At 52.0% G+C, this 27625-nt stretch overlaps 3 protein-coding genes and 2 long non-coding RNA genes across 6 annotated transcripts; 2 read left to right on the top strand and 3 right to left on the bottom strand.

Annotated features, from left to right (window-relative positions):
- Positions 1–4658: 4658 nt before the first annotated feature.
- Positions 4659–5690, top strand: LOC143691918 (uncharacterized). The gene is made up of 3 exons (XR_013179719.1): positions 4659–4680; positions 5268–5299; positions 5598–5690. It is a non-coding gene; the product is annotated as an uncharacterized LOC143691918 (long non-coding RNA).
- A 482-nt stretch (positions 5691–6172) lies between these two features.
- On the bottom strand, positions 6173–17975 carry LOC143691906 (uncharacterized). Its single transcript, XM_077170945.1, has 5 exons — positions 17869–17975; positions 15550–16777; positions 12326–12558; positions 8651–8830; positions 6173–6437 (listed from the first exon to the last, which is right to left on the bottom strand). Exons 1-5 carry the CDS (start codon positions 17893–17895, stop codon positions 6228–6230), a joined length of 1878 nt encoding a protein of 625 aa, XP_077027060.1. The 5' UTR covers positions 17896–17975; the 3' UTR covers positions 6173–6227.
- Positions 17976–20091: 2116 nt separating this feature from the next.
- On the bottom strand, positions 20092–23049 carry LOC143696657 (uncharacterized). The gene is made up of 7 exons (XM_077193240.1): positions 22815–23049; positions 22550–22610; positions 22392–22495; positions 22037–22307; positions 20960–21282; positions 20796–20877; positions 20092–20279 (listed from the first exon to the last, which is right to left on the bottom strand). The coding sequence occupies exons 1-7, from the start codon at positions 23016–23018 to the stop codon at positions 20263–20265; spliced, it is 1062 nt and encodes a 353-aa protein (XP_077049355.1). The 5' UTR covers positions 23019–23049; the 3' UTR covers positions 20092–20262.
- A 110-nt stretch (positions 23050–23159) lies between these two features.
- Positions 23160–24723, top strand: LOC143691907 (uncharacterized). The gene is made up of 2 exons (XM_077170946.1): positions 23160–23494; positions 23859–24723. Exons 1-2 carry the CDS (start codon positions 23160–23162, stop codon positions 24706–24708), a joined length of 1185 nt encoding a protein of 394 aa, XP_077027061.1. The 3' UTR covers positions 24709–24723.
- Positions 23293–25506, bottom strand: LOC143691916 (uncharacterized). Of its 2 annotated transcripts, none has more exons than XR_013179717.1 (3): positions 24989–25506; positions 23960–24632; positions 23293–23328 (listed from the first exon to the last, which is right to left on the bottom strand). It is a non-coding gene; the product is annotated as an uncharacterized LOC143691916 (long non-coding RNA). The 2 variants fall into 2 exon arrangements; XR_013179716.1 differs by lacking the exon at positions 23293–23328 and having other exon boundaries at positions 24168–24487; positions 24571–24632.
- Between the last annotated feature and the right edge of the window lie 2119 nt (positions 25507–27625).

The following is a 27625-nucleotide window of genomic DNA, read 5'->3' as shown; positions in this document are numbered from 1 at the left end:
GATTTTGAGGGAAATTGTGGGGAATTTTGGGGCAAATTTGGGATATTTTTGGGAGGATTTGAAGACAATTTTGGGGGAGTCTGGGGCCAATTTTGAGGGAAATTTTCGACAATTTTGGAGCAACTTTGGGGCAATTTTTGGGAGTATTTGAAGACAATTTTGGGGGAATTTGGGGGCAAATCTTGGGGGGAGTTTGGGGCCGATTTTGAGGGGAAAATTTTGGGGCAAATTTGGGGATATTTTGGGAGGATTTGAAGACAATTTGGGGGGAGTCTGGGGCCAATTTTGAGGGGAAATTTTGGACAATTTTGGAGCAAATTTGGGGCAATTTTTGGGAGGGTTTGAAGACAATTTTGGGAGAATTTGGGGGCAAATTTTGGGGAAGTTTGGGGCCAGTTTTGGGGGAAATTTTGGGGCAAATTTGGGGCAATTTTTGGGAGGGTTTAAAGACAATTTGAGGGCAAATTTTGGGGGAGTTTGGGGCCGATTTTGAGGGGAAAATTTTGGGGCAAATTTGGGGCAATTTTTGGGAGGGTTTAAGACAATTTTGGGGGAATTTGGGGCCGATTTTGGGGAAGTTTTGGTGGTAATTCGGGGGGGGGGAAAGTAGTCCCACTCATTGCTGGAGCGCGGAAGGCGAACACGCGGAGGGATATCGGGTGGGGCTGTGCAGCGTCCCGCGCTGCGGAGGGATCTCTCGGTGATGCGGCCGTGCCCGGCCCCTCAAGCCCCGGCAGCGGCACAGCCGCGGAAGGATACACGCGAGGCGTGGAAGGATACACGCGAGCCGCCGCAGTTTCCTCCCGCTTTGGCGCCGCGTCCGGACCCGGTGGCGGCGGAATCGGCGTGCCCGGGCACGGGGATGGCGGCCGTGGCTGGAAAGCGGCACGGAGCGCCCCGGAACCGGGACCGTGCAGCACCAAAGCTGCGGCCAAAGCCATGAGGGGAGGGAAATGGCGGCGGGGCCGGGCAAATAAAACTGGGCATGCGCGCGGCTGATCCCGGAAGCGGCGCGGAGTTGTAGCAACTGCGCATGCGCGTTGCGTCGCTAGGGCGACGTGAGGGAGCCAAAATGGCGGCGGCCGCGGCGGCGGGGGGGGTGCGGGAGGCGGCGGAGCTGCAGGAACGGGAGCCGGGGCCGCGGCTGCGGCCGCGGGAGGAGCGCCGGGACGGCCGCGGTTGCGGGAGGCGGCGGAGCCGCTCAATCCGGCAGCGCTGAAGCGGGGAGGGCTGCGGGGGGGCAGGCGCGGCTCGGCAGCAGCGGTGGCAGGAGCGGGGAAGCGGCCACGGGCGGCGGCGGCGGCGGAGCGGCCCCGGCAGCGGGAGATGATCCCTGGGGGGGTGGCGGGAGGCGGAGGGGCGGCGGGGCGGCCATGGCGAGCTGTGGCGGGCCGGTTCGGCGGCTGGAGCGCGGCGTGCGGCCGCTGGGAGCCGGGGCGGCGCTGCCGGGACGCCGGGCTGGAGCGGCGGCACGGGAGAAGCCGCGGCCGCCGGTATGGACGCCGCGGCGGCACGGGGTGGCTGGGGCGCCGCGGTGCTGTGCCGGGACCGGGGGCAGCTCGGAACGCCGGGGTTGGGGGGGCGGCACCGCGGCCGCGCCAGGTGCGCTCGGCACCGCAGAGCCGGGAGCCGCAGGGAACGGCAAAGACGCAGCAGCAGCGGCGGGACCGGGGCCAGCACCGGCCCCGCTGGGTCGGCAAAGGGGGGCGAGGGGGACGGGGGGGGCGGCGGGAGCGGTCCGCACGCGCGGGGAACGGGGGAGAAGCTGGCGGCGGCGGGAGGGGGCGGGGCCGCGGCTACGGAAGCCGCGCGGTGCCAAAAGGGAGGAGGGGGCGGGGCCGCGGCTACGGAAGCCGCGCGGTGCCAAAAGGGAGGAGGGGGCGGGGCCGCGGCTACGGAAGCCGCGCGGTGCCAAGGGCAGGAGGGGGCGGCACCCGCTGCAAACTCGCGGCGGCCGCAAGGGGCGGAGCTCGCAAAAGGGGCGGGGCGGCGGCTTCGGGCACGGCCCGTGCAGCAAACGGGGCTGGAGCAGCGCCTGAGGGCCGGGAGCGGCCCCGCGGCAGCCACGGCGCGGCGGAGAGGCCAATAAAGTGCTTGAAACACCCGTGTGCAAAGGCTCTGCTGAATGGGCTCCTTTCACGAAAGCCAAAACTCACGGCAGTTTTACGGCAGTCGCGCTTTACGGCCCTCTTTGTGACAGTCGCGATTTTACGACAGTCGCGCTTTACGGCCCCTTTTACGACGGTCGCGCTTTGAGGCACCTTTTACGACATCCGCGCTTTACAGCCCCTTTTACGACAGTCGCGCTTTACGGCCCCTTTTGCGACAGTCGCGCTTTACGGCACCTTTTGCGACAGTTTTGCTTTACGGCACCTTTTGCGACAGTCGCGCTTTACGGCAGTTTTGCGACAGTCGCGCTTTACGGCACCTTTTGCGACAGTCGCGCTTTACGGCCCCTTTTACGACAGTCGCGCTTTACGGCCCCTTTTGCGACAGCCGCACTTTATGGCACCTTTTACGACAGTTTTGCTTTACGGCAGTTTTACGACAGTCGCGCTTTACGGCACCTTTTGCGACAGTTTTGCTTTACGGCCGCTTTTACGACGGTCGCGCTTTACTGCACCTTTTACGTCAGTGTTGCTTTACGGCAGTCGCGCTTTACGGCACTTTTGCGACAGTCGCACTTTACGGCCGCTTTTACGACAGTCGCGCTTTGCGACACCTTTTACGACAGTCGCGCTTTACGGCCCCTTTTGCGACATCCGCGCTTTACGGCCGCTTTTACGACAGTCGCGCTTTACGGCCCCTTTTACGACGGTCGCGCTTTACGGCGCCATTTTGCGACAGTCGCTCCTAAGGGCGCCATTTTGTGACAGCCGCGCTTTACGGCCCTTTTACGACAGGCGCCATTTTGTGACAGCCGCGCTTTTCGGCGCCATTTTGTGACAGTTGCTCCTAAGGGCGCCATTTTGTGACAGTCGCACTTTACGGCATTTCCTTTTTTTGATTTTTTAGTTCATTTTACCACCTTTTTTTGTGGTTGTTTTTTGTTTTTGTTTTTTTGTTTTGGTTTTTTTTGTTGTTTTTTTGCGGTTTTTGGGTTTTTTGGGTTTTTTAATTTTTTGGGGTTTTGGTTTTTTTGGGTTATTTTGGGGTTTTTTGGGGTTTTTTGGGGTTTTTTTTGGTTTTTTAAATTTTTTTGTTTTGGTTTTTTTTGGTTTTTTTGTGGTTTTTTTGGGTTTTTTGGTTTTTTGGTTTTTTGTGGTTTTTAATTTTTTTTTGTTTTTTGGGTTTTTTGGGGTTTTTTTAGTGTTTTTTTCATTTTTTTAATTAATATTTTCTTTTTTTATATTTTATGTTATTTTTGATTAACTTTTTTTTATTTTTCGTAATTTTTAAAATTTTTTCATTTTATTTTATTTTAAATTTTTAATTTATTTTATTTCATTTCATTTAATTTCATTTTAGTTATTTTTTAAAATTTTTAATTATTTTATCTATTTATTTAATTTCATTTCATTTCATTATTTCATTTCATTTCATTTAAATTCATTTTAATTAATTTCATTTTATTTTATTTTTTAATATTTTATTTTATTTTTATTTATTTTATTTTATTTCATTTCATTTCATTTTAATTCATTTTAATTTATTTTATTCTATTTTTTAAATTTTATTTTAATTATTTTATCTATTTCATTTCATTTCATTTTAATTCATTTCATTTTATTTTATTTTATTTTTTATTTTATTTTTTATTTCATTTTATTTCATTTCATTTTATTTTATTTTTATTTCATTTTATTTCATTTTATTTTATTTCATTTTATTTAATTTAATTTCATTTCAATTCTTTTTTAATATTTTATTTTATTTTATTTTTTATTTTATTTTTTTTATGTTATTTCATTTTATTTCTTTTTTTAATATTTTTTATGGTTTATTGTTTCATTATTAAAATTTTAGTTATTTAATATTCATGGTTTATTATTCATTTTTTATTATTTCATGGTTTATTATTTCATGGTTGAATCTTTTGTTATTTAATATTTCATTATTTATTATTTCATGGTTTATTATTTCATGGTCTATTACTTCATGATTCATTAATTAATGATTCACTAATTAATGATTTATTCATTTATTGTTTATTAATGTACGATCTCTATTACAATAATTTAATATTTTGTCATTTAATATTTCATTATTTATTATTTCATGGTTTATTACTTCATGATTCATTAATTTATGATTCACTAATTAATGATTTATTCATTTATCGTTTAATAATGTACGATCTCTATTACAATAAAAGAAAATGCGAAATTAAAACCTGCATTATTTATTCATTTATCATTTATTAATTTCTGATCTCTATGACAATAAAAGAAATTGAGAAATTAAAACTGCACTATTTATTAATTTATTATTTATTAATTATCTCTATGACAATTAAAGAAAATGAGAAATTAAAACTGCACTAAAAGAGCCGGGAGCCATCAGAGAGCGGGGAGGGGCTGGGCGGGGCCACCTCCAGGTGACTCCCAGGTGGGATTTGGGGTTCCAGGTGAGTTTTGGGGTCTCTCAGGTGTCTTGGGTGTGTTTCAGGTGAATTTTGGGGTTCCAGGTGTGTCCCAGGTGGGATTTGGGGTCCCTCAGGTGAGTTTTGGGGTCTCCCAGGTGTCCCAGGTGTGTCCCAGGTGGGATTTGGGGTCTCTCAGGTGTCTCAGGTGTTCCAGATGTGTCTCAAGGGTTCCAAGTGTGTCTCAGGTGAGTTTTGGGGTCTTCCAGGTGATTTCCAGGTGAGTTTTGGGGTCTCTCAGGTGTCCCTCAAGTGTCTTGGGTGTGTCTCAGGTGAGTTTTGGGGTTCCAGGTGAGTTCTCAGGTGAGATTTGGGGTCTCTCAGGTGTTCAGGTGTGTCCCAGGTGTTCCAGGTGTGTTCCAGGTGTGTTCTCAGGTGAGTTTTGGGGTTCCAGGTGATTTCCAGGTGAGTTTTGGGGTCTCTCAGGTGTGTCTCAGGTGTCTTGGGTGTGTCTCAGGTGAGTTTTGGGTTCCAGGTGCTCTCAGGTGTTCCAGGTGTGTCGCAGGTGTTCTCAGGTGAGTTTTGGGGTTCCAGGTGCTCTCAGGTGAGGTTTGGGATGGCCCAGGTGTGTCTCAGGTGACGTTTGGGGTTTCAGGTGAGTTCTCAGGTGAGTTTTGGGGTTCCAGGTGCTCTCAGGTGTTCCAGGTGTGTTCTAGGTGTTTCCAAGGTGAGTTTTGGGTTCCAGGTGTGTCTCAGGTGAGTTTTGGGGTCTCTCAGGTGTCCCAGGTGCTCTCAGGTGTCTCTCAGGTGTTCCAGGTGTGTCCCAGGTGTTCTCAGGTGAGTTCGGAGTCTCTCAGGTGTGTCCCAGGTGCTCTCGGGTGAGTTTTGGGGTTCCAGGTGAGTTCTCAGGTGAATTTTGGGGTTCCAGGTGATTTCCAGGTGAGTTTTGGGGTCTCTCAGGTGTTCCAGGTGTGTCCCAGGTGTGTTCTCAGGTGAGGTTTGGGATCTCTCAGGTGTCTCTCAGGTGAGTTTTGGGGGTCCAGGTGTGTCTCAGGTGAGATTTGGGGTCTCCCAGGTGTCCCTCAGGTGCAGGGGTGGAAGGGCAGGGTGGTGCCATCTCCAGGTGTTCCAGGTGTGTTCCAGGTGTGTCTCAGGTGAGTTTTGGGGTTCCAGGTGTGTCCCAGGTGCGTCTCAGGTGCAGGGGTGGAAGGGCAGGGTGGTGACATCTCCAGGTGTTCCAGGTGTGTCCCAGGTGTGTCCCAGGTGTGTCCCAGGTGTCCCTCAGGTGCAGGGGTGGAAGGGCAGGGTGGTGACATCTCCAGGTGTGTCTCAGGTGAGTTTTGGGGTCTCTCAGGTGTGTCCCAGGTGTGTCCCAGGTGTCCCTCAGGTGCAGGGGTGGAAGGGCAGGGTGGTGACATCTCCAGGTGTTCCAGGTGTGTTCCAGGTGAGTTTTGGGGTCTCTCAGGTGTGTCCCAGGTGTGTCCCAGGTGTCCCTCAGGTGCAGGGGTGGAAGGGCAGGGTGGTGACATCTCCAGGTGTTCCAGGTGTGTTCCAGGTGTTTCCAAGGTGAGTTTTGGTGTGTCCCAGGTGTCCCTCAGGTGCAGGGGTGGAAGGGCAGGGTGGTGACATCTCCAGGTGATTCTCAGGTGAGTTTTGGGGTTCCAGGTGTGTCCCAGGTGTGTCCCAGGTGTGTCCCAGGTGCGTCTCAGGTGCAGGGGTGGAAGGGCAGGGTGGTGACGCCCCCGTGCAGCTCCAGCCCCGCCTGGGCCCAGGCCAGCAGGTCCCCCCGGGCAGGTGAGGCACACCTGGCCAGCGCCGCCACCTCGGGCGGGGCCAGGGCGCGGCTCCACAGGTGCAGCTCGGCCAGGTCACCCACGAACGCCTGGGTGGCGTCGAAACGGCCCCCGAGGGTGTCCTGGAAGGACAGGGGGGCACAGGTGAGGCAGGGGACACACCTGGGAACACAGGTGAGACAGGGGACACACCTGGGGGCACACCTGGGCACACTCAGACACACCTGGGGGCACACCTGGGGACACACCTGGGGACAGGTGACACAATTGGGGACACTCAGAGAATCACACCTGGGCACACCTGGGGACAGGGGACACACCTGGGGACAGGGGACACAATTGGGGACACACCTGGGGGCACAGGTGAGGCAGGGGACACACCTGGGGGCAGGTGACACAATTGGGGACACACACAGAATCACAGCTGGGGACAGGTGACACACCTGGGGACACACCTGGCACACTCAGACACACCTGGGGGCAGCTGGGGACACACCTGGGGACACACCTGGGGACACACCTGGGCACATTCAGACACACCTGGGGGCAGGGGACACACCTGGGGACACACCTGGGCACACACAACGGAATCACAGCTGGGGACAGGGGACACACCTGGGGACAGGTGACACACTGGGGACACACCTGGGCATGCTCACAGAATCACACCTGGGCACACCTGGGGACACTCAGAGAATCACACCTGGGGACACACCTGGGGACGCCTGGGCACACTTAGACACACCTGGGGACAGGTGACACACGTGGGGGCACAGGTGAGGCAGGGGACACACCTGGGGACAGGGGACACACCTGGGGGCACACCTGGGCACATCTGGGGACAGGTGACACACCTGGGGACACACAGAATCACACCTGGGGACACTCAGAGAATCACACCTGGACACACCTGGGCACAGGTGACACACCTGGGGACACACAGAATCACACCTGGGGACACCTCAGCTCACACCTGGGCACACCTGGGGACAGGGGACACACCTGGGGACACTCAGAGAATCACAGCTGGGCACACCTGGGGACAGGTGACACACCTGGGACACACCTGAGCTCATTCAGACACACCTGGGACACACCTGGGGACACACCTGGGCACACCTGGGACACACCTGAGGACACTCAAACACACCTGAGCTCACACCTGAGCTCATTCATGCACAGCTGGGACACACCTGAGCACACCTGGGACACACCTGGGCACACTCAGACACACCTGGGCACACTCAGACACACCTGAGGACACTCAAACACACCTGAGCTCATTCAGACACACCTGGGCACACTCAGAGTCACATGTGGGACACACCTGGACACAGGTAACACACCTGGGGACACACCTGGGACACACCTGGGACACACCTGGGCACACCCAGACACACCTGAGGACACACCTGAGCTCATTCAGACACACTCAGAGTCACACCTGGACACACCTGGACACACCTGAGGACATTCAGACACACCTGGGCACACCTGGACACACCTGAGGACACTCAAACACACCTGAGCACACACCTGGGCACATTTAGACACACCTGGGGCACACCTGGGCACACTCAGAGTCACACCTGGGACACACCTGGGCACACCTGGGCACACTCAGACACACCTGGGACACACCTGAGGACACTCAAACACACCTGAGCTCACACCTGAGCTCATTCAGACACACTCAGAGTCACACCTGGGCACACCTGAGCACACCTGGGGACACCTGGGCACACTCAGACACACCTGGACACACCTGGGCACACTCAAACACAGCTGAGCTCATTCAGACACACTCAGAGTCACACCTGGGCACACCTGGACACACCTGGGCACACTCAGACACACCTGGCACACCTGGGCACACCTGAGGACACTCAAACACACCTGGGCTCACACTTGAACTCATTCAGACACACTCAGAGTCACACCTGGGACACACCTGGGACACACCTGAGCACAGGTGACACACCTGGGACACACCTGGGACACACCTGGGCACACTCAGACACACCTGAGGACACTCAAACACACCTGAGCTCATTCAGACACACCTGGGCACACCTGGACACACCTGGACACACACCTGGGACACACCTGAGGACACTCAAACACACCTGGGGACACATCTGGGTACACCTGGGCACACTCAGAGTCACACCTGGGCACACTCAAACACACCTGAGCTCATTCAGACACACTCAGAGTCACACCTGGGCACACCTGGACACACCTGAGGACATTCAGACACACCTGGGCACACTCAGAGTCACACCTGTCCCCACCTATCCCCACCTGTCCCCAGGTGTCCCCAGGTGTCCCTCACCTGCTCCTGGCCCAGCACCACCACCCCGTGCGGTCTCAGGGCGTGGCCCGGGGCCAGCCCCTCCCCCCTCCCGCGGGGGATCCCGTCCTGGAAGCTCCTCCAGGTGCCCCCCGAGGCCGCCCAGGTGACACAAAGGTGCTGCCACCTGCCCGGGGCCGGGGACAGCGACAGCGCCACCGCCTGGGGGGGACAAAAAACACCGAAATTGTACAAAATGAACCCAAAAAACCGCATCGAAATAACCCGAATTAGCCCGAAATTATCCCGAAAACCCCGCCCAGGTGACCCCAAACCCCGTCCAGGTGACACCAAACCCCGCCCAGGTGACCCCAAACCCCGCCCAGGTGACCCCAAACCCCGCCCAGGTGACACAAAGGTGCTGCCACCGCCTGGGGGAGAGAAAAACCCAAAATTATATAAAATTAACCCCAAAAAACGGGACTGGAATAAGCCAAAAATGGACAGAAATAACCCCAAATTATCCTGAAATTAACTCAAAATTATCCCCAAAATTTTCCCTGAAATTATCCCCAAATTACCCTGAAATTATGCCAAATTTTCCCCGAAATTATCCACAAATTTTCCCCAAATTATCCCAAAATTACCCTAAAATTATCATGAAATGATACGGAAATTATCCCAAATTTATTCTGAAATTATCCCCAAAATTATCCCAAATTAACCCAAAATTACCCTGAAATGATCCTGAAATTATTCCAAAAATTATCCCCAAATTTAACCTCAAATTATCCCAAAATTATCGCGAAATGATCCTGAAATGATCCTAAATTATCCCGAAATTATCCCAAAAACCCCGCCCAGGTGACCCCAAACCCCGCCCAGGTGACCCCGAACCCCGCCCAGGTGACCCCGAACCCCGCCCAGGTGAGCCCAAACCCCGCCCAGGTGACCCCAAACCCCGCCCAGGTGACACAAAGGTGCTGCCACCGCCTGGGGGAGAGAAAAACCCAAAATTATATAAAATTAACCCAAAAAACGGGACTGGAATAAGCCAAAAATGGACAGAAATAACCCCAAATTATCCTGAAATTATCCCCAAAATTATCCCCAAAATTATCCCAAATTATCCCCAAATTACCCTGAAATTATCCCAGATTTTCCCCAAAATTATCCACAAATTTTCCCCAAATTATCCCAAAATTACCCTAAAATTATCATGAAATGATACGGAAATTATCCCAAATTTATTCTGAAATTATCCCCAAAATTATCCCAAATTAACCCAAAATTATCCTGAAATGATCCTGAAATTATTCCAAAAATTATCCCCAAATTATCCCCAAATTTAACCTCAAATTATCCCCAAATTATCGCGAAATGATCCTGAAATGATCCTAAATTATCCCGAAATTATCCCAAAAACCCCGCCCAGGTGACCCCAAACCCCACCCAGGTGACCCCAAACCCCGCCCAGGTGACGCCAAACCCCGCCCAGGTGACACAAAGGTGCTGCCACCGCCTGGGGGAGAGAAAAACCCAAAATTATATAAAATTAACCCAAAAAAACGGGACTGGAATAAGCCAAAAATGGACAGAAATAACCCCAAATTTTCCTGAAATTATCTGAAAAATTATCCCCAAAATTATCCCAAATTATCCCAAAATTACCCTGAAATTATCCCCAAATTACCCTGAAATTACCCCAAATTTATCCCGAAATTATCCATTCCACAAATTATCCCAAAATTACCCTGAAATTATCAGGAAATGATGCTGAAATGATTCCAAATGTATTCTGAAATTATCCCCGAAATTATCCCAAATTAACCCAAAATTATCCTGAAATCATCCCGGAAATGATCCCAAAATTATCCAGAAATTATCCCAAAACACCTAAAAATAAACCCCAAATCCCCCCCCCCCAAAAAAACCCCCAAAATTTCCAAATTACCCACAAACTTCCCTAAAATCTCTGAAGAAAAATTAAAAAGTCTCCTAAAACCTAAAAGAGACCTGAAAAAAACCCCAAAAAATCTCAAAAAAAAAAAAGACAAACCCAAAAAATTCTTTAAAAATTCTTAAAAAATCCCCCCCAAAAAAACCCTAAAAAACAAAAAAATCATAAAAAAATTCTTAAAAAATCCCCAAAAAAAATCTCCCCCCAAAAAAACCAACAAAAAATTATCAAAAAATTCTTTAAAAATCCCCAAAAAATCCAAAAAAATCCCCAGAAATCCCAAACAAAAAAAACACAAAAAATCATCAAAAATTCTTAAAAAGTCCCCCAAAAAAAAAAAAAAAACCCACAAAAAATAATGAAAAATTCTTAAAAATCCCAATCCCTCCAAAAAAAAATCATCAAAAATTCTTTAAAAATCCCAAATAAATCCAAAAAAATAAAACCCAAACCATAAAAATAATCAAAAAAATTCTTTAAAATCCCCCAAAAAAATCCCCCAAAAAAACCAAAAAACCACTATAAAAAAAAATTTAAAAATTCTTTAAAAAATCCCCCAAAAAATCCAAAAGAAAAATAAAAACAAAAAAAAAATTCTTTAAAAATCTACAAAAAATCAAAAAAAACACAAAAAAACAAATCAATCAAAAAAACACCCCAAAATCATCAAAAAAATCTTTAAAAATTCCTCAAAAAAATTTTTAAAAACCCCACAAAAACCCAAAAAATCATCAAAAAATTCCTAAAAAAATCCCTAAAAAATCCAAAAAACCCACAAAAAACCCCAAAAAATCATCAAAAAATTCCTAAAAAAATCCAAAAAAAACCCCAATAAACCAACAAAAAACCCCCAAAAAATCACCAAAAAATTCCTAAAAAATCCCTAAAAAAATCCAAAAAAAGAAAAATAAAAAACCCACAAAAAATAATTTTTAAAAATTCTTTAAAAAATAAAAAAAAAAATCCTCCAAAAAAAACCCCTAAAAATCATCAAAAAATCTTTAAAAATTCCCTAAAAAAATAATTTAAAAAACCCACAAAAAAACCCAAAAAATCATCAAAAAATTCCTAAAAAACCCCCCAAAAAACCGACAAAAAACCCCAAAAAATTCTTTTAAAAATCCCCCAAAAAAATCCAAAAAAACCACAAAAAAACCCCTAAAAAACCACCCTGAAGATCATCAAAAAATTCTTTAAAAATCAAAAAAAATAAAAAATAGAAAAATAAAAAATCCACAAAAAATAATTAAAAAATTATTTAAAAATCTTCAAAAAATAAAAAAAAAAAACAAAAAACCCCCCAAAAAATCATAAAAAAATCTTTAAAAAATCCCAAAAAAATAATTAAAAAAACCCCACAAAACCCCAAAAAATCATAAAAAAATTCCTAAAAAATCCAAAAAAACCCCAATAAACCAACAAAAAACCCCAAAAAATCATTAAAAAAAATTCCTAAAAAATCCAAAAAAACCCCCAATAAACCAACAAAAAAACCCCAAAAAATCATAAAAAAAATTCCTAAAAAATCCCAAAAAAACCCACAAAAAACCAACAAAAAAACCCCAAAAAATCATCAAAAATTCCTAAAAATCCCCCAAAAAAATCCCAAAAAATCCCCCAAAAAACCCCAAAAAACCACCCTAAAAAAATCTTAAAAAAATCCCCAAAAAAATCCCAAAAAACCCCCAAAAAAAACCCCTAAAAAAATTCCAGAATTTTATCTTAAATAAACCCCAGAACTGCCCGAATTTCCCCACCTGGTCGTCCACCAGCAGCTCCAGGGGCCGCCCGCCCCAGGCCAGCAGCACCAGCTCGTTGGGCTGCCCGGGCGCCGCGTACGAGAAGGGGGTGCCCAGGTTGGGGGCGCCCCCGGGGCGCAGCCACAGACAGACGGACACGGCCCCCAGGGCGCTGCGGACGGGCGGACGGACGCGGGCGAACATGTAATTGGTGCGGAGGGGGAAGGACACGCGGAAACCGCCCCGCGAACCTGGGGGGAGGACAAAAAAATCGGGAAAATTCAGGATAAAAATTGAAATTTAGCCTGATTTTTTTTCCCAAAAGTCGCCCAATTTTCCACTAAAATCGGCTGAAATTTGCCCCAAAATCGCCCCAAGTACGGTGAAATTCTGCCCCAAATTTGCCCCAAATTCGCCCCTTGAATCTCAATCCCAGGAGTCCCAAATCCCCCGAAATTGTCCCCCAAATCCCCCTCAAATGTCGCCCAAAATTCACCACAAATTTACCCCCAAAATCTCAATCCTAAGAGTTCCAAATCCCCCCAAATTCTCCCTCAAATTCACCCTGAAATCCTCACAAATTTGCCCCCAAAATCTCAATCCCAGGAGTCCCAAATCCCCAGAAATTGTTCCCCAAATTCTTCCCCAAATCCCCCTCAAATGTCCCCATATTCACTCCCAAAGTTGCCCAAAATTCACCCCTAAATTCTCAATCCTAAAAGTTCAAAATCCCCCCAAATTCACCCCAAATTCTCCCTCAAATTCACCCTGAAATCCTCACAAATTTGCCCCCAAAATCCCAATCCCAGGAGTCCCAAATCCCAAAAAATTGTCCCCCCAATTTTTCTCCAAACTCCCCAATTTTGACCCAAAATGCCCCCAAATAAAACCCCAAAATCCCAATGCAGGGGTCCCAAATCCCCTCAAATTCCCGGGTGAAAATGGAATTGGTGCGGAGGGGGAAGGACACGCGGAAACCGCCCCGCGAACCTGGGGGGAAATCGGGAAAATTCAGGATAAAAATTGAAAATTTAGCCTGAAATTTTGGGCAAAATCGCCGTAAAAATCCCACTGATTTTGTCCCAAATTTGGCCAGAAATCGCACAAAAATTCGCCCCAAATTCATCCCAATTCCCCCCGTAAAAATCCCTCAAAATTTCACCCAAATTCCCCTTCAAATTCTTCCCCAAATTCACACCCATGTTGATCCCAAAATCTACTCCCAAATTCACCCCAAATTCTCCCTCAAATTCACCCTAAATTCACCTCAAAATCCTCTCAAATTTGCCCCCAAAATCTCAATCCCAGGAGTCCCAAATCCCCCAAAATTGTCCCCCAAATTCTTCCCCAAATCCCCCTCAAATGTCGCCCAAAATTCACCACAAATTTACCCCTAAATTCTCAATCCTAAGTGTTCCAAATCTCCCCAAATTCTCCCTCAAATTCACCCCAAATTTACCTCAAAATCCTCTCAAATTTGCCCCCAAAATCCCAATCCCAGGAGTCCCAAATCCCCAGAACTTTCCCCAAAATTATTCCCAAACTCCCCCAATTTTGACCCAAAATGCTCCCAAATAAAACCCCAAAATCCCAATGCAGGGGTCCCAAATCCCCTCAAATTCCCGGGTGAAAATGGAATTGGTGCGGAGGGGGAAGGAGACGCGGAAACCGCCCCGCGAACCTGGGGGGAAATCACAAAAATTCAGGATAAAAATTGAAAATTTAGCCTGAAATTTTGGGCAAAATCGCCGTAAAAATCCCACTGATTTTGTCCCAAATTTGGCCAGAAATCGCCCAAAAATTCGGCCCAAATTCTTCCCAATTCCCCCCGTAAAAATTCCTCAAATTTTCACCAAAATTCACCCTGAAATGCCCTCAAAATTTCACCCAAATTCCCCTTCAAATTCTTCTCCAAATTCACCCTAAATTTACCTTAAAATCCTCTCAAATTTACCCCAAATTTGCCCCCAAAATCCCAATCCCAGGAGTCCCAAATCCCCAGAAATTGTCCCCCAAATTATTCCCCAAACTCCCCCAATTTTGACCCAAAATGCCCCTAAATAAAACCCTAAAATCCCCAAAATCCCCTCAAATTCCCGGGTGAAAATGGAATTGGTGCAGAGGGGGAAGGACACGCGGAAACCGCCCCGCGAACCTGGGGGGAAATCGGGAAAATTCAGGATAAAAATTGAAAATTTAGCTTGGAATTTTTTCCCAAAAATCGGCTGAAATTTGCCCAAAAATCGCCCAAAGTACAATGAAATTCTGCCCCAAATTCGCCCCCAAAATCTCAATCCTAAGTGTTCCAAATCTCCCCAAATTCTCCCTCAAATTCACCCCAAATTTACCTCAAAATCCACTCAAATTTGCCCCAAATTTTGCCCCCAAAATCTCAATCCCAGGAGTCCCAAATCCCCAGAAATTCTCCCCCAAATTCTTCCCCAAATCCCCCTCAAATGTCCCCATATTCACCCCCAAAGTCGCCCAAAATTCACCCCAAATTTACCTCAAAATCCTCTCAAATTTGCCCCAAATTTGCCCCCAAAATCTCAATCCCAGGAGTCCCAAATCCCAAAAATTGTCCCCCAAATTCTCCCTCAAATTCGCCCCAAATTCCTCCTCAAAATTCCCCCAAATTCCCCAAATTTGCCCCCGAATTCCCCCCAAATTCAGCCCCAAAAATCCCAATCCTGGAGGTCTCAAATGGCCCCAAATCCCCCCAAATTCTCCCCAAATTTGGCCCCAAATTTCCCCCAAATTTCCTCGAAATTCTCCCCCAAATGCCCCAAAATTTCACCCAAATTCTCCCCCAAATGCCTCCAAATTCACCCCCAAATTCTCCCCAAAATTCACCCCAAATTCACCCCCAAAATCTCCATCTCAGGAGTCCCAAATTCTTTCCCAAATCCCCCAAGATTTGCCCCAAAATCACCCAAATTTGCCCCAAAAAATCCCAATCCCGAAGACCCAAAAACCCAAAAATCCCAATCCCCAAAATCCCCAAAAATCCCCCAAAATCCCAAAATCCCCCAAAATCCCCAAAACCCCAAAAAACCCCAAACCCCAAAAACCCCAAAACCCCAAAAATCCCAAAACCCAAAAAATCCCCAAAATTCAAAAAATCCTCAAAATCCCCAAAACCCCCAAAAATCTCAATCCCAAAAATCCCCAAATTTCCCCCAAAATCCCAAATTTTCCCAAAATCCCCCAATCCGGAACCCCTCGGCGGTTGCCATGGTTACCGTAGTGGTTGCCATGGAGCGGATGCCGGTTGCCATGGTTACCGCCCTCCAGCCGGTTGCCGGGTTTGCCGTTGCCATGGAGACCGGGCGGGTGGTTGCTATGGAGGAGGCCGCTGCGGTTGCCATGGTAACCGTGGGCGTGGGCGGGGTCGGCGGCCTTGGCGCGGTTGCCATGGTAACCCAGGGGGTGATGGGGGTGATGCTGGTTGCCATGGAAACCATCGGGGTGGTCGCCGTGGTCCTTCCCGCGGTCGCCGTGGTGATCGTGGGGGGCGTGGTTGCCATGGAGACCGTGGTGGTTGCCATGGAGACCGTGGGGATGCTTTTCCTCATGGTGGTTGCCATGGAGATCGTTGCGGTTGCCATGGAGACCGTGGGGATGCTTCTCCTCATGGTGGTTGCCATGGAGATCATTGCGGTTGCCATGGAAACCGTGGGGATGCTTCTCCTGGTGGTGGTTGCCATGGTGACCGTCATGGTGGTCCCCATGCTTCTCGTGGTGGTGGTTGCCATGGAGACCGTCGTGGTTGCCATGGAGACCATGGGGATGCTTCTCCTGGTGGTGGTTGCCATGGAGACCATCATGGTTGCCATGGAGACCGTGAGGATGCTTCTCCTCCTCGCCGTCATGGTGGTTGCCATGGAAACCGTGAAGATGCTTCTCATGGTGGTGGTGGTGGTTGCCATGGTGACCGTCATGGCGGTCCCCATGCTTTTCATGGTGGTCGCCATGGTGACCGTCGTGGTCGCCATGGTGACCGTGATCGTGGTCGCCGTGGTGACCGCTCAGGTGGTCCCCATGCTTCTCGTGGTGGTTGCCATGGTGACCGTCGTGGTCGCCATGGAGACCGTGGGGATGCTTCTCCTCGTGGTGGTGGTGGTGGTGGTTGCCATGGTGACCGTCGTGGTGGTCCCCGTGCTTCTCGTGGTGGTTGCCATGGTGATCGTGGGGATGCTTCTCCTGGTGGTTGCCATGGTAACCGTGATGCTCAGCGTGGTGGTCCCCGTGCTTCTCATGGTGGTGGTGGTTGCCATGGAGACCGTGGTGGTGGTTGCCATGGAGACCGTGGGGATGCTTCTCCTCATGGTGGTGGTGGTTGCCGTGGTGGTCGCCGTGGTGACCGTGGTTGCCATGGTGATGGGAGCCGTTGCCATGGAGACGCAGCTGCAGCTCCAGGGCCTCGATTTTCCTCTGCAGGGCCTCGCGCAGCCCGGACACGTTCCGGCTCTGGGGGACGGGGGGAAACGGGCCCAAAATCAGCCAAAATCACCCCAAAATCATCACAAAAATGAGCCAGAATCACCCCAAGAATGAGCCCAAAATTCCCCCAAAAACTGCCCCAAAACCGCCCAAAAATTACCCCAAAATCACCCAAAAGTTACCCCAAAAATGAGCCAAAATCACCCCAAGAATGACCCCCAAATTCCCCCAAAAACTGCCCCAAAATCACCCAAAAATGAGCAAAAATCACCCCAAGAATAAGCCCAAAATTCCCCCAAAAACTGCCCCAAAACCACCCAAAAATTACCCCAAAATCACCCAAAAATTACCCCAAAATGAGCCAGAATCACCCCAAGAATGAGCCCCAAATTCCCCCAAAAACTGCCCCAAAATCACCCAAAAATGACCCCAAAAATGTACCCAGAGTGACCCCAAAATCACCTTAAAACCGCCCCAGAATCACCCAAAAAATCACCCCAAAAATGAGCTAAAAATTATCCCCAAATTGCCCAAAAATCTCCAAAAAATCCCCCCAAAATCACTCAAAAGAGGCCCTAAAATCACCCCAAAAATGAGCCCAAAATGACCCAAAAATCACCCTAAAAATTACCCAAAAATGACCCCAAAATGACCCCAAACCAACCCAAAAATGGCCCCAAAATGGCCCCCAAATGACCCAAAAATCACCCTAAAAATGACCCCAAAATGACCCCAGGAGGCCCCGCCCCTCTCCTTTAGCCCCTCCCCTTCCTTTTAACCCCTCCCCTTTAACCTCTCCCCTTTAACCACGCCCCTTTAGCCTCTCCTCTTTAGCCCCGCCCCCTTTAGCTCCACCCCCTAACCTTCAACTCCTCCCCACAATTTTAGCCCCTCCCCCTTTAAACCTTGTGCTTTTAGGCCCCGCCCCCTTTAGCCCCTCTCTCTTTAGCCCCGCCCCCTTAATTTGCCACTGACCCCCTCCCTTTCGCCCCGCCCCTTTAGCCCCGCCCCTTTTAGCCCCACCTCCTTCAGCCTTTCCCCTTAAGCCTCAACCCTTTAGCCCCACCCCCTTTGACCCCGCCCCCTTTGGCCCCGCCCCTTTGGCCCCGCCCCCTCACCTGCAGCTCGCGCAGCCGCTCCCGCATTTCCTGCAGGGCCCTCAGCGGCCCCTCCCCCACCCCCTCCCCTTCCCCCTCCTCCTCCTCCTCCTCCTCCCGCCCCTCCCCCTCCCGGCACCGCCCCGCCCCTCCCGCCCAAGCCCCGCCCCCTTCCACGGCCACGCCCGGCCAGGCCACGCCCCCTTGTCCTTGCGGGGGGAGGGGCGTGCAGAGGAAGCGGAGGGGGGGGGAGGGGCCGGGTGGGGGAGGGGCGGCGGCCGAGAGGAGGAAGAGGGGGAGGAGCAAGGGGAGGGGCGGGGCCATCAATGAATAATTAATGAGGCGGGGAATGAATGAATAATGAATGAGCCCAGGGTGGGGGAGGGGCGGCGTCCGGGCGGCTGCGGAGAGAAAAAAAGGGGGGGGAGGGGCGAGGGAGGGTCCTCGACATCCGGGACCCCTCCCCCACCTCTTTGACCCCTCCCCCACCTCTGGGACCCCTCCCCCATTTCTGGGGCCCCTCCCCCACCCCTGGGACCCCTCCCCCACCCCCAAACCCCCTTTTCCCTTTCCCCTCCCCCGCCCCCGATCCTCTCCTGCCCCTCCCCCCCCTCCACCTGCAGCCCCTCCCCCCACCCCCAAATCCCCTTTTTCCCTTCCCCCTCCCCCCCCTTTTCCCCCTCCCCCACCCCCCAAATCCCCTCCCCCATTCCCTCCCCCTCCCCCACCCCCAAATCCCCTTTCCCCTCCCCCTCCCCCACCCCCCCGCCCCTCCCCCACCCCTCACCTGCAGCCCCCTCCCCTCTCCCGCGGCCGCTCCCGCTCCGGACTGGGCTGAACTGGGATTGACTGGGACGGGGGGGGGAGGGGCAGGGGAGGGGGAGGGGGGGGAGGGGGGGATCAGAGCGGATCAAGGGAGGGGGAGGGGCCAGAGGAGAGGGGGGAGGGGGAGGGGCCGGCGCTGGGCAAAGAAACCGGGAGGGAGGCGGAAAAACCAGTAAAAACCAGTAAAAACCAGTAAAAACCAGTATGGACCAGTATGGGCCAGTAAAAACCAGGATGGGCCAGGAAAAACCAGTAAAAACCAGTATGGACTAGTATGGACCAGTAAAAACCAGTATGGGCCAGTATAAACCAGGATGGACCAGTAAAAACCAGTAAAAACCAGTATGGACCAGTATAAACCAGGATGGACCAGTAAAAACCAGGAAAAACCAGTATGGACCAGTATGGACCAGTATAAACCAGTAAAAACCAGTATGGAGTAGTATAAAGCAAAATGGACCAGTATAAACCAGTATGGACCAGTAAAAACCAGTACGGACCAGTAAAAACCAGTATGGGCCAGTATAAACCAGTATGGGCCAGTAAAAACCAGTACGGGCCAGTATAAACCAGTATGGGCCAGTAAAAACCAGTATGGACCAGTAAAAACCAGTATGGAGAAGTACGGACCAGTAAAAACCAGTACGGGTCACTATGGACCAGTAAAAACCAGTTAAAACCAGTTAAAACCAGTATGGAGTAGTATAAACCAGAACGGACCAGTATAAACCAGTATGGACCAGTAAAAACGAGTACAAACCAGTATGGACCAGTACAAACCAGTATGGACCAGTTTGGCTTTCAGGGCTCCCAGTTTGACCAGTTTGGGGCTCCCAGTTCAGACCAGTTTGAGGCTTCTCGGCTCCCAGTTTGGGGCTCTGGGGTTCCAGTTCAGACCAGTTTGGGGCTCCCAGTATGGACCAGTCCAAACCAGTATAAACCAGTCCAAACCAGTTCAGACCAGTACAAACCAGTCCGAACCAACCCAAACCAGTCCCTCCCAGTATAAACCAGTTCAAACCAGTATAAACGAGTCCAAACCAACCCAGACCAGTCCCTCCCAGTATAAACCAGTCAAAACCAGTCCCTCCCACTCCAAACCAGTCCAAACCAGTATAAACCAGTCCCAACCAACCCAGACCAGTCCCTCCCAGTATAAACCAGTCCAAACCAGTTCAGACCAGTATAAACCAGTCCGAACCAACCCAAACCAGTCCCTCCCAGTATAAACCAGTCCCTCCCAGTATAAACGAGTCCAAACCAACCCAGACCAGCCCTTCCCAGTATAAACCAGTCAAAACCAGTCCCTCCCAGTATAAACCAGTTAAAACCAGTATAAACCAGTCCCAGCCAACCCAGACCAGTCCCTCCCAGTATAAACCAGTCCAAACCAGTACAAACCACTCAGACTCCGCCCACTCCCAGTAAACTCCAGGATCCCTGGAATTCTTTATTGCCCCTCCCCCACCCCCCAAATCCCACCCCCCCAATCCGGGGGCGGGGCTCAAAGAAGGGGCGGGGCTTAAAGAGAGGGCGGGGTTTGAAAAGTGGGAGGGGCTTCGGCCCCGCCCCTCCCTCACCCCCTCGGGCTCAGTTCTCCACGGCGGCTGCGGAAGGAAAATCCCAAAATTCACAAATTTCGCCTCAAATTTCTCAACAAGAATCCCAAAATTTCTCCCCGAAATCCCAGGATTTCCCTCTTGGGAGCCCGAAATCCCTAAAATTGCCAAATTTCTCCCCAAAATTCCCCAATTTTTCCCCCAAAATCCCCTTTTTTTTCCTCCCAGATTCACTGGGTTTTCCCCCCAAACTTCCAATATTTTCCAATTTTTTCCCCAAATTCCGAAATATTTCCCCCAACTTCCCAACTTTCCCCCCAAAATTCCCAATTTCCCCCCGAATTTCCCAAATTTTCTCCTAAAATTTCCAATATTTTTCCCCAAAATTGCCCCAAAACTTCCCAATGTTTTTTCCCCAAACTCCCAAATTTTCCCCCCAAATTCCCCTTCCAAAATCCCATTTTTTCCCCCAAAATTTCCCAATTTTTTTCTCCAAATTCCCAATTTCCCTCTAAAATTCCCATATTACCTCCCAAAATTTCCCCTTTTTTCCCCCAAACCCACCTAGGCCGTCAGGGGGCGCCACCGCCGCTGCCGGGGCCCCCTCGGGGCCGCTCTGGCCGCTCAACTCGTTGGTCGGCGTCTCCTGCAACAAAATGGCGGCGCTCACATCCGATTGGCCGACACCGCTGTCAATCAAACCCGACCGCCCGGCGCGGCCCAATCACCTGATCGAATAGGTGCACGGTAACGTCATCGAAAAACGACACCGCCTTGCGCTTCCGGTTGGAGCTCAGTCCCACTTCCGGCGGGCGGCGCGGAGGTTTCAGGAGGCCGCGGAGGCCGCGGCCGCTCCAGGTGGAAACCACGAGCGGGACCGGCGGGACCGGCCCCGGTGAGGCCCCCTCGGCGTCCGGAGCTTCCTCCGCGTCCTCCGCGTCCTCGTCGGGCTCGTCCGGAGCTGCCCGGGCCGCGTCGGGGCCGCCCCAGCGCGGCGGGAGAGGCCGCAGGGCCAGAGGCGGCAGCGGCAGCGAGAGGCGGGAGGCCTTGGCTGAGGGGGGAAAAGGGCGGGAAAATGGGCGTTAAAATGAGGGGAAATAAAGGGAAAATGAGGGAAAAATGAGGAAAATTGGAAGGGGAATGGGGGTTAAAATGAGGGAAAAATGAGGAAAATTGGGGGGGGGAATGGGGGTTAAAATGAGGGGAAATAAAGGAAAAATGAGGGAAAAATGAGGGCAAATCGGGAGGGGAATGGGGGGAAAATTGAGGGGGAAATGGGGGTTAAAATGAGGGGGAAGTGAGGGAAAATTGGGGGGAAATGGGGGCGAAAATTTAGGGGGAAAATGTGAGAAAATGAGGGGAAAAATAGGGAAAAATGAGACAAAATGGGGGGAAATGAATGGAAATGAGGGAAAAATTAGGGGGCAAGAGAGAAATTGGGGGAAAATGAGGGGAAATTTCCCCAAAATCCCCCCAAATCCTCCCAAAATCCCCAATTTTTTCCAAAAATACCCAAATTACCCCCTAAATTCCCAAAATCTCCCTCAAAATCCCCAACCACCCCCCAAAATCCCGAAATTTCCCCCCAAAATTCCTCACATTTCCTCCAAAACCCTCAAATTTCCCCCCAAAATTCCATAGATTTCCCCAAAATCCCCAGTTTTCCCCAATTTCCCCCAAAATCCCCAAATTTCCCCCCAAATATTCCCTCAATTTTCCCCTCAATTTTTTCCCCAAATCCCGCCCCAAAATCCTCAAAATTCCAAAATTTCCCAAATTTCCCCCCAATTTTGCCCCTCCCCCACCTCGGATCTCGGCGCTGCTCTCCCTGCGGGTGGGGGAGGGGCCGCGCGGGGCTCCCTCGGTGGCTCCGCCTCCTCCTCCTCCTCCTCCTCCTGCGGCCACGCCCCTGCCTGGACACGCCCCTCCTCTGCTCCGGCCACGCCCCCCTGCCGTGACCACGCCCCCTGCCGTGGCCACGCCCCCCGCGCGGGGCCTGAGGAGGTGGCGGGAGACGCCCTCGGTCAGGGACACCTGGAGGCGCTCCTGGCACACCTGGGACACACCTGGGGACACCTGGGGGGGCGGGGACACACCTGGGGACACCTGGGACACACCTGGGGACAGCCCCGGGGTCACCTGGGACACACCTGGGGACACCTGGGGGGGCGGGGACACCTGGGACACACCTGGGGACAGCCCCGAGGTCACCTGGGACACGCCCAGGGACACCTGGGACACACCTGGGGTCACCTGGGACACACCTGGGACATCCCCGGGGTCACACCTGGGGGACACCTGGGGGGGCGGGGACACACCTGGGGTCTCTGCCCCGCCCCCGCCGTGCAGATCTGGGGACGTTTCGGGGCTTTTTGGGGAGGACATTTTTGGGGCCATTTCGGGGTTTTTTGGGGACATTTCTGGGCACATCTTGGGATGTCCCAGGGAGCTCCTCGGGGACGTTTTTGGGGACATTTCGGGGCTTTTTGGGGCCGTCTCTGGGACGTTTTTGGGGACATCTCGAGGGTGTTTTGGGGACATTTCTGGGGACGTTTTTGGGGACATTTCGGGGCTTTTTGGGGACATTTTTGGGGACATTTTTGGGGACATCTCGGGATGTCCCAGGGACCCCCTCGGGGACGTTTTTGGGGACATTTCGGGGCTTTTTGGGGACATTTTGAGGTTTTTTGGGGCCATTTCTGGGGACGTTTTGGGGCTTTTTGGGGCCGTTTCGGGGCTTTTTGGGGAGGCCATTTCTGGGGACATTTCGGGGCTTTTTGGGGCCATTTCTGGGGCTGTTTCCGGGGGACATCTCGGGATGTCCAGGGAGCTCCTCGGGGGACATTTTTAGGGACATTTTGGGGCTTTTTGGGGCCATTTTTGGGGCCATTTCGGGGCTTTTTGGGGACGTTTCTGGGCCATTGTGGGATGTCCCAGGGAGCTCCTCGGGGACGTTTTTGCGGACATTTCGGGGCTTTTTGGGGCCGTTTCTGGGGACATTCCGAGATTTTTTGGGGACATTTCTGGGGACGTTTTTGGGGACATCTTGAGACATCCCAGGGACTCCCTTGGGGACATTTTTGGGGACATTTCGGGGCTTTTTGGGGCCGTCTCTGGGGACGTTTTTGGGGACATCTCGAGGTGTCCCAGGGACTCCCTCGGGGACATTTTTGGGGACGTTTCGGGGCTTTTTTGGGACATTTCTGGGGACATCTCGGATGTCCCAGGGATCCCACTGGGGACATTTTTGGGGACATTTTGAGGTTTTTTGGGGACATTTTTGGGGATATTTTGAGGTTTTTTGGGGACATTTCGTGGGTTTTTGGAACCATTTTTGGGGACATGTCTGGGGACCCTCTCTGAGACATTTTGAGGATTTTTGGGGACATTTCGGGGTTTTTGGAACCATTTTGGGGACATTTCTGGGGAGCCTCTCAGGGACATTTCGAGGATTTTTGGGGACATTTCGGGGGTTTTTTGGAGCCTTTTTTGGGGACATTTCTGGGGACCCTCTCTGGGACATTTCGAGGACTTTCGGGACATTTTCGGGGACATTTTGAGGTTTTTTGGGGACATTTCGGGGTTTTTTGGAGCCGTTTTTGGGGGATGCCCTCGGGACATTTCGAGGTTTTTTGGGGACATTTTGGGGCTTTTTGGGGACATTTCCGGGGACCCCTTGAGGGCATTTTTAGGGGCATTTTTGGGGACATTTCGTGCTTTTTGGGGACATTTTTGGGGACATCTCCAGGTGCCTCCTCGGGGACATTTTTGGGGACATTTCGGGCTTTTTGGGGCCATTTTTGGGGACACCTCCAGGTGCTTCGGGACCTTTTTGGGGACCCCCTGGAGGACTTTGGGGACATCTTCGGGGACATTTTCGGGGCCACCTCGGGGCGTTTCGGGGACATTTTTGGGGACGGCTCCCGCTGTTGCCTCGGGGACATTTTTGGGGACATTTTTGGGGACATTTTCGGGGCCACCTCGCGGCATTTCCTCGGGGACCCCCTGCCCCTCCTTGGGGACCTCGTTGGGGACTTGGGGCTCCTCCTCGGGGACAACCTTTGGGGACATTGGGGACACCAGGGACACTTTGGGGGGACATCGGGGACCCCCCTGGGGACATCGGGGACCCCCTTGGGGACCCCTCTGGGGACATTTGGGGACACCCCCCCCCTGTGGTGCCACCCAGGGGGTCCCCGGGGGTGTCCCCAAGGGGGTCCCCAGCTTCCGGTGGCCTTGGTGGCATCTCCGGTGGCCTGGGGACACCTCCGGTGGCCTTGGGGACAGTTCTGGTGGCCTTGGAGACATCTCCGATGGCCTTGGTGGCATCTCTGGTGGCCTTGGGGACAATTCTGGTGGCCTTAGGGACACTTCTGGTGGCCTTGGGGGCCTTGGCGACACCTCTGGGGCCTTGGGGACAGTTCTGGTGGCCTTGGTGGCCTTGGGGACACTTCTGGTGCCTCTCTGGTGGCCTTAGGGGTGTCTCTGGTGGCCTTGGTGGCATCTCTGGTGGCCTTGGGGACACCTCCGGTGGCCTTGGGGACATCTCCAGTGGCCTTGGTGACACTTCTGGTGGCCTTGGGGACAGTTTTGGTGGCGTCTCTGGGGGGCCTTGGGGACACCTCTGATGGCCTTGGGGGCATCTCCGGTGGCCCTGGGGACAGTTCTGGTGGCCTTGGTGGCATCTCTGGTGGCCTTGGTGGCATCTCTGGTGGCCCTAGGGACACTTCTGGTGGCCTTGGGGGCCTTGGTGACACTTCTGGTGGCCTTGGGGACAGTTCTGGTGGCCTCTCTGGTGGCCTTAGGGGTGTCTCTGGTGGCCTTGGAGACATCTCCGGTAGCCTTGGTGGCATCTCCGGTGGCCTTGGTGGCATCTCTGGTGGCCTTGGAGATGCCTCTGGTGGCCTTGGGGACAGTTCTGGTGGCCTTGGTGGCATCTCCAATGGCCTTGGGGACACTTCTGGTGGCCTTGGTGGCATCTCTGGTGGCCTTGGTGGCATCTCCGGTGGCCTTGGGGACATGGCCGGGGTCAAAGGGGCCGTCCTCGTCCCCAAGGTGCCACCGCCGGTGACAACGGCGACGTCCTGGGGGGCACCGGGGGCGGCTCCGGGCTCAGTGTCCGGCCCTGGGCCATCGATGTCCGGTTTTGTCCCCGAGGTGCCACCTCCGGTGACAAAGGTGACGGTGGACACATCCTGACCCAACGGCGACCGGGCTTGGGCCAATGTCCGGTCTTGGGTCAATGTTGGGTCTTGGGTCAACGATGGCCAATCTTGGGTCAACGATGACCGGGCCCAGGGTCAAGGTCCGGTCTTGGGCCAATGTTGGGTCTTGGGTCAAGGATGATCGGGCTTGGGTCAATGTTGAGTCTTGGGTCAATGTTGAGTCTTGACCCAACGGTGACCGTGCTTGGGTCAATGTTGGGTCTTGGGTCAACGGTGACCGGGCTTGGGTCAATGTCCGGTCTTGGGTCAAGGACGACCCAGTCCTGACCCAATGATGACCGGTCTTGGGCCAATGTTGAGTCTTGGGTCAACGATGACCGGGCTTGGGTCAACGATGGCCAATCTTGGGTCAACGATGACCGGTCCTGGGCCAATGTCTGGTCTTGGGTCACTGTCCGGTCCTGACCAGACGGTGACCGGTCTTGGGTCAATGTTGGGTCTTGGGTCAACGGTGATCGGTTTTGACCCAACGATGACCGGTCTTGGGTCAATGTCCGGTCTTGGGTCAAGGATGACCAATCTTGGGCCAATGTTGAGTCTTGGGCCAACGATGACCGGTCCAGGGTCAATGTCCGATCTTGGGTCAAGGATGACCGGTCCTGACCCAACGATGACCAATCTTGAGTCAATGTTGAGTCTTGGGTCAACGATGACCGGTCTTGGGTCAATGTTGGGTCTTGGGTCAATGATGACCAATCTTGGGCCAATGTTGGGTCTTGGGTCAATGATGACCAATCTTGGGCCAATGTTGAGTCTTGGGTCAATGATGACCGGTCTTGGGTCACTGTCTGGTCCTCACCCAATGATGACCGGTTCCTGACCCAATGATGACCAATCTTGGGCCAATGTTCGGTCTTGGGTCAACGATGACCGGTCTTGGGCCAATGTTGAGTCTTGGGTCAATGTTGACCGGTCTTGGGTCAACGATGTGACCAATTTTGGGGTCAATATTGGGTCTTGGGTAAAGGATGACCGGTCTTGGGTCAATGATGACCAATCTTGGGCCAATGTTGAGTCTTGGGTCAACGATGACCGGTCCAGGGTCAATGATGACCGGTCTTGGGTCACTGTCCGGTCCTGACCCCAACGATGACCGGTCTTGGGTCAATGTTGAGTCTTGGGTCAATATTGACCGGTTTTGACCCAACGATGACCGGTCCTGGGTTAATGTTGAGTCTTGGGTCAATGATGACCAATCTTGGGTCACTGTCCGGTTCCTGACCCAACGATGACCGGTCTTGACCAACGATGACCAATCTTGGGTCAGTGTTGAGTCTTGGGCCAATGATGACCTGTCCTGACCCAATAATGGCCGATCTTGGGCCAATGTTGAGTCTTGGGTCAACAATGACCGCTCCTGCCCCAACGTCGGCCGCTCTTGGCTCAATGTCCGGCCTTGTCCCCTTGGGGTCATTTCCAGCGACAGCGGCGCCGTCCCTTGGGCCGTTGACCTTTCTCGGCCCAACGACGTCCGGCTGTGTCCCCACGGTGCCACCTCTGGTGACAACGGTGACAATGACCCATCTTGGCCCAACGGCGACCGATCGTGGGTCAGCGTCCGGCCTCGGCCCCACGGGGTCATCTCAAGGGACAACGGCGACGTCCCTTGGGCCGTTGACCTTTCTTGACCCAACGGTGACCGCTCTTGGGCCAACGATGTCCACTCTTGGGTCAACGTCCGCTCTTGGGCCATTGATGTCCGGTTTTGTCCCCAAGGTGCCAACTCCAGTGACAACGGTGACAATGACCGGTCCTGACCCAACGGTGACCCCTCGTGACCCAACGATGACCGGTCCTGGGTCAACGATGACCAATCTTGGGTCAATGGCCGCTCTTGACCCAACCGGTGACCGATCGTGGGTCAGTGTCCGGCCTTGTCCCCACGGGGTCATCTCAAGGGACAACGGCGACGTCGCTTGGGCCGTTGACCTCGTTTGGGTCAACGATGGCCACTCCTGGGTCAGTGACCGGTCCTGACCCAAGGGTGACCGGTCTTGGGTCAATATTGACCGGTCTTGGGTCAACGAGGACGAATCTCGGGCCAATGTCCGGTCTTGGGTCAATATTGGCCGGGTCCTGGCTCAATGTCCGGTCTTGGGTCATTATTGACCGGTCTTGGGTCAACGAGGACAAATCTTGGGCCAATGTCCGGTCTTGGGTCAATATTGA

This window comes from Agelaius phoeniceus, chromosome 37 (assembly GCF_051311805.1).
Source record: "Agelaius phoeniceus isolate bAgePho1 chromosome 37, bAgePho1.hap1, whole genome shotgun sequence".
In the NCBI taxonomy this organism is placed as follows: Eukaryota; Metazoa; Chordata; class Aves; order Passeriformes; family Icteridae; genus Agelaius; species Agelaius phoeniceus.
Note: the sequence above shows the minus strand (reverse complement) of the source record. Positions and strands in the feature narration are given on the sequence as shown.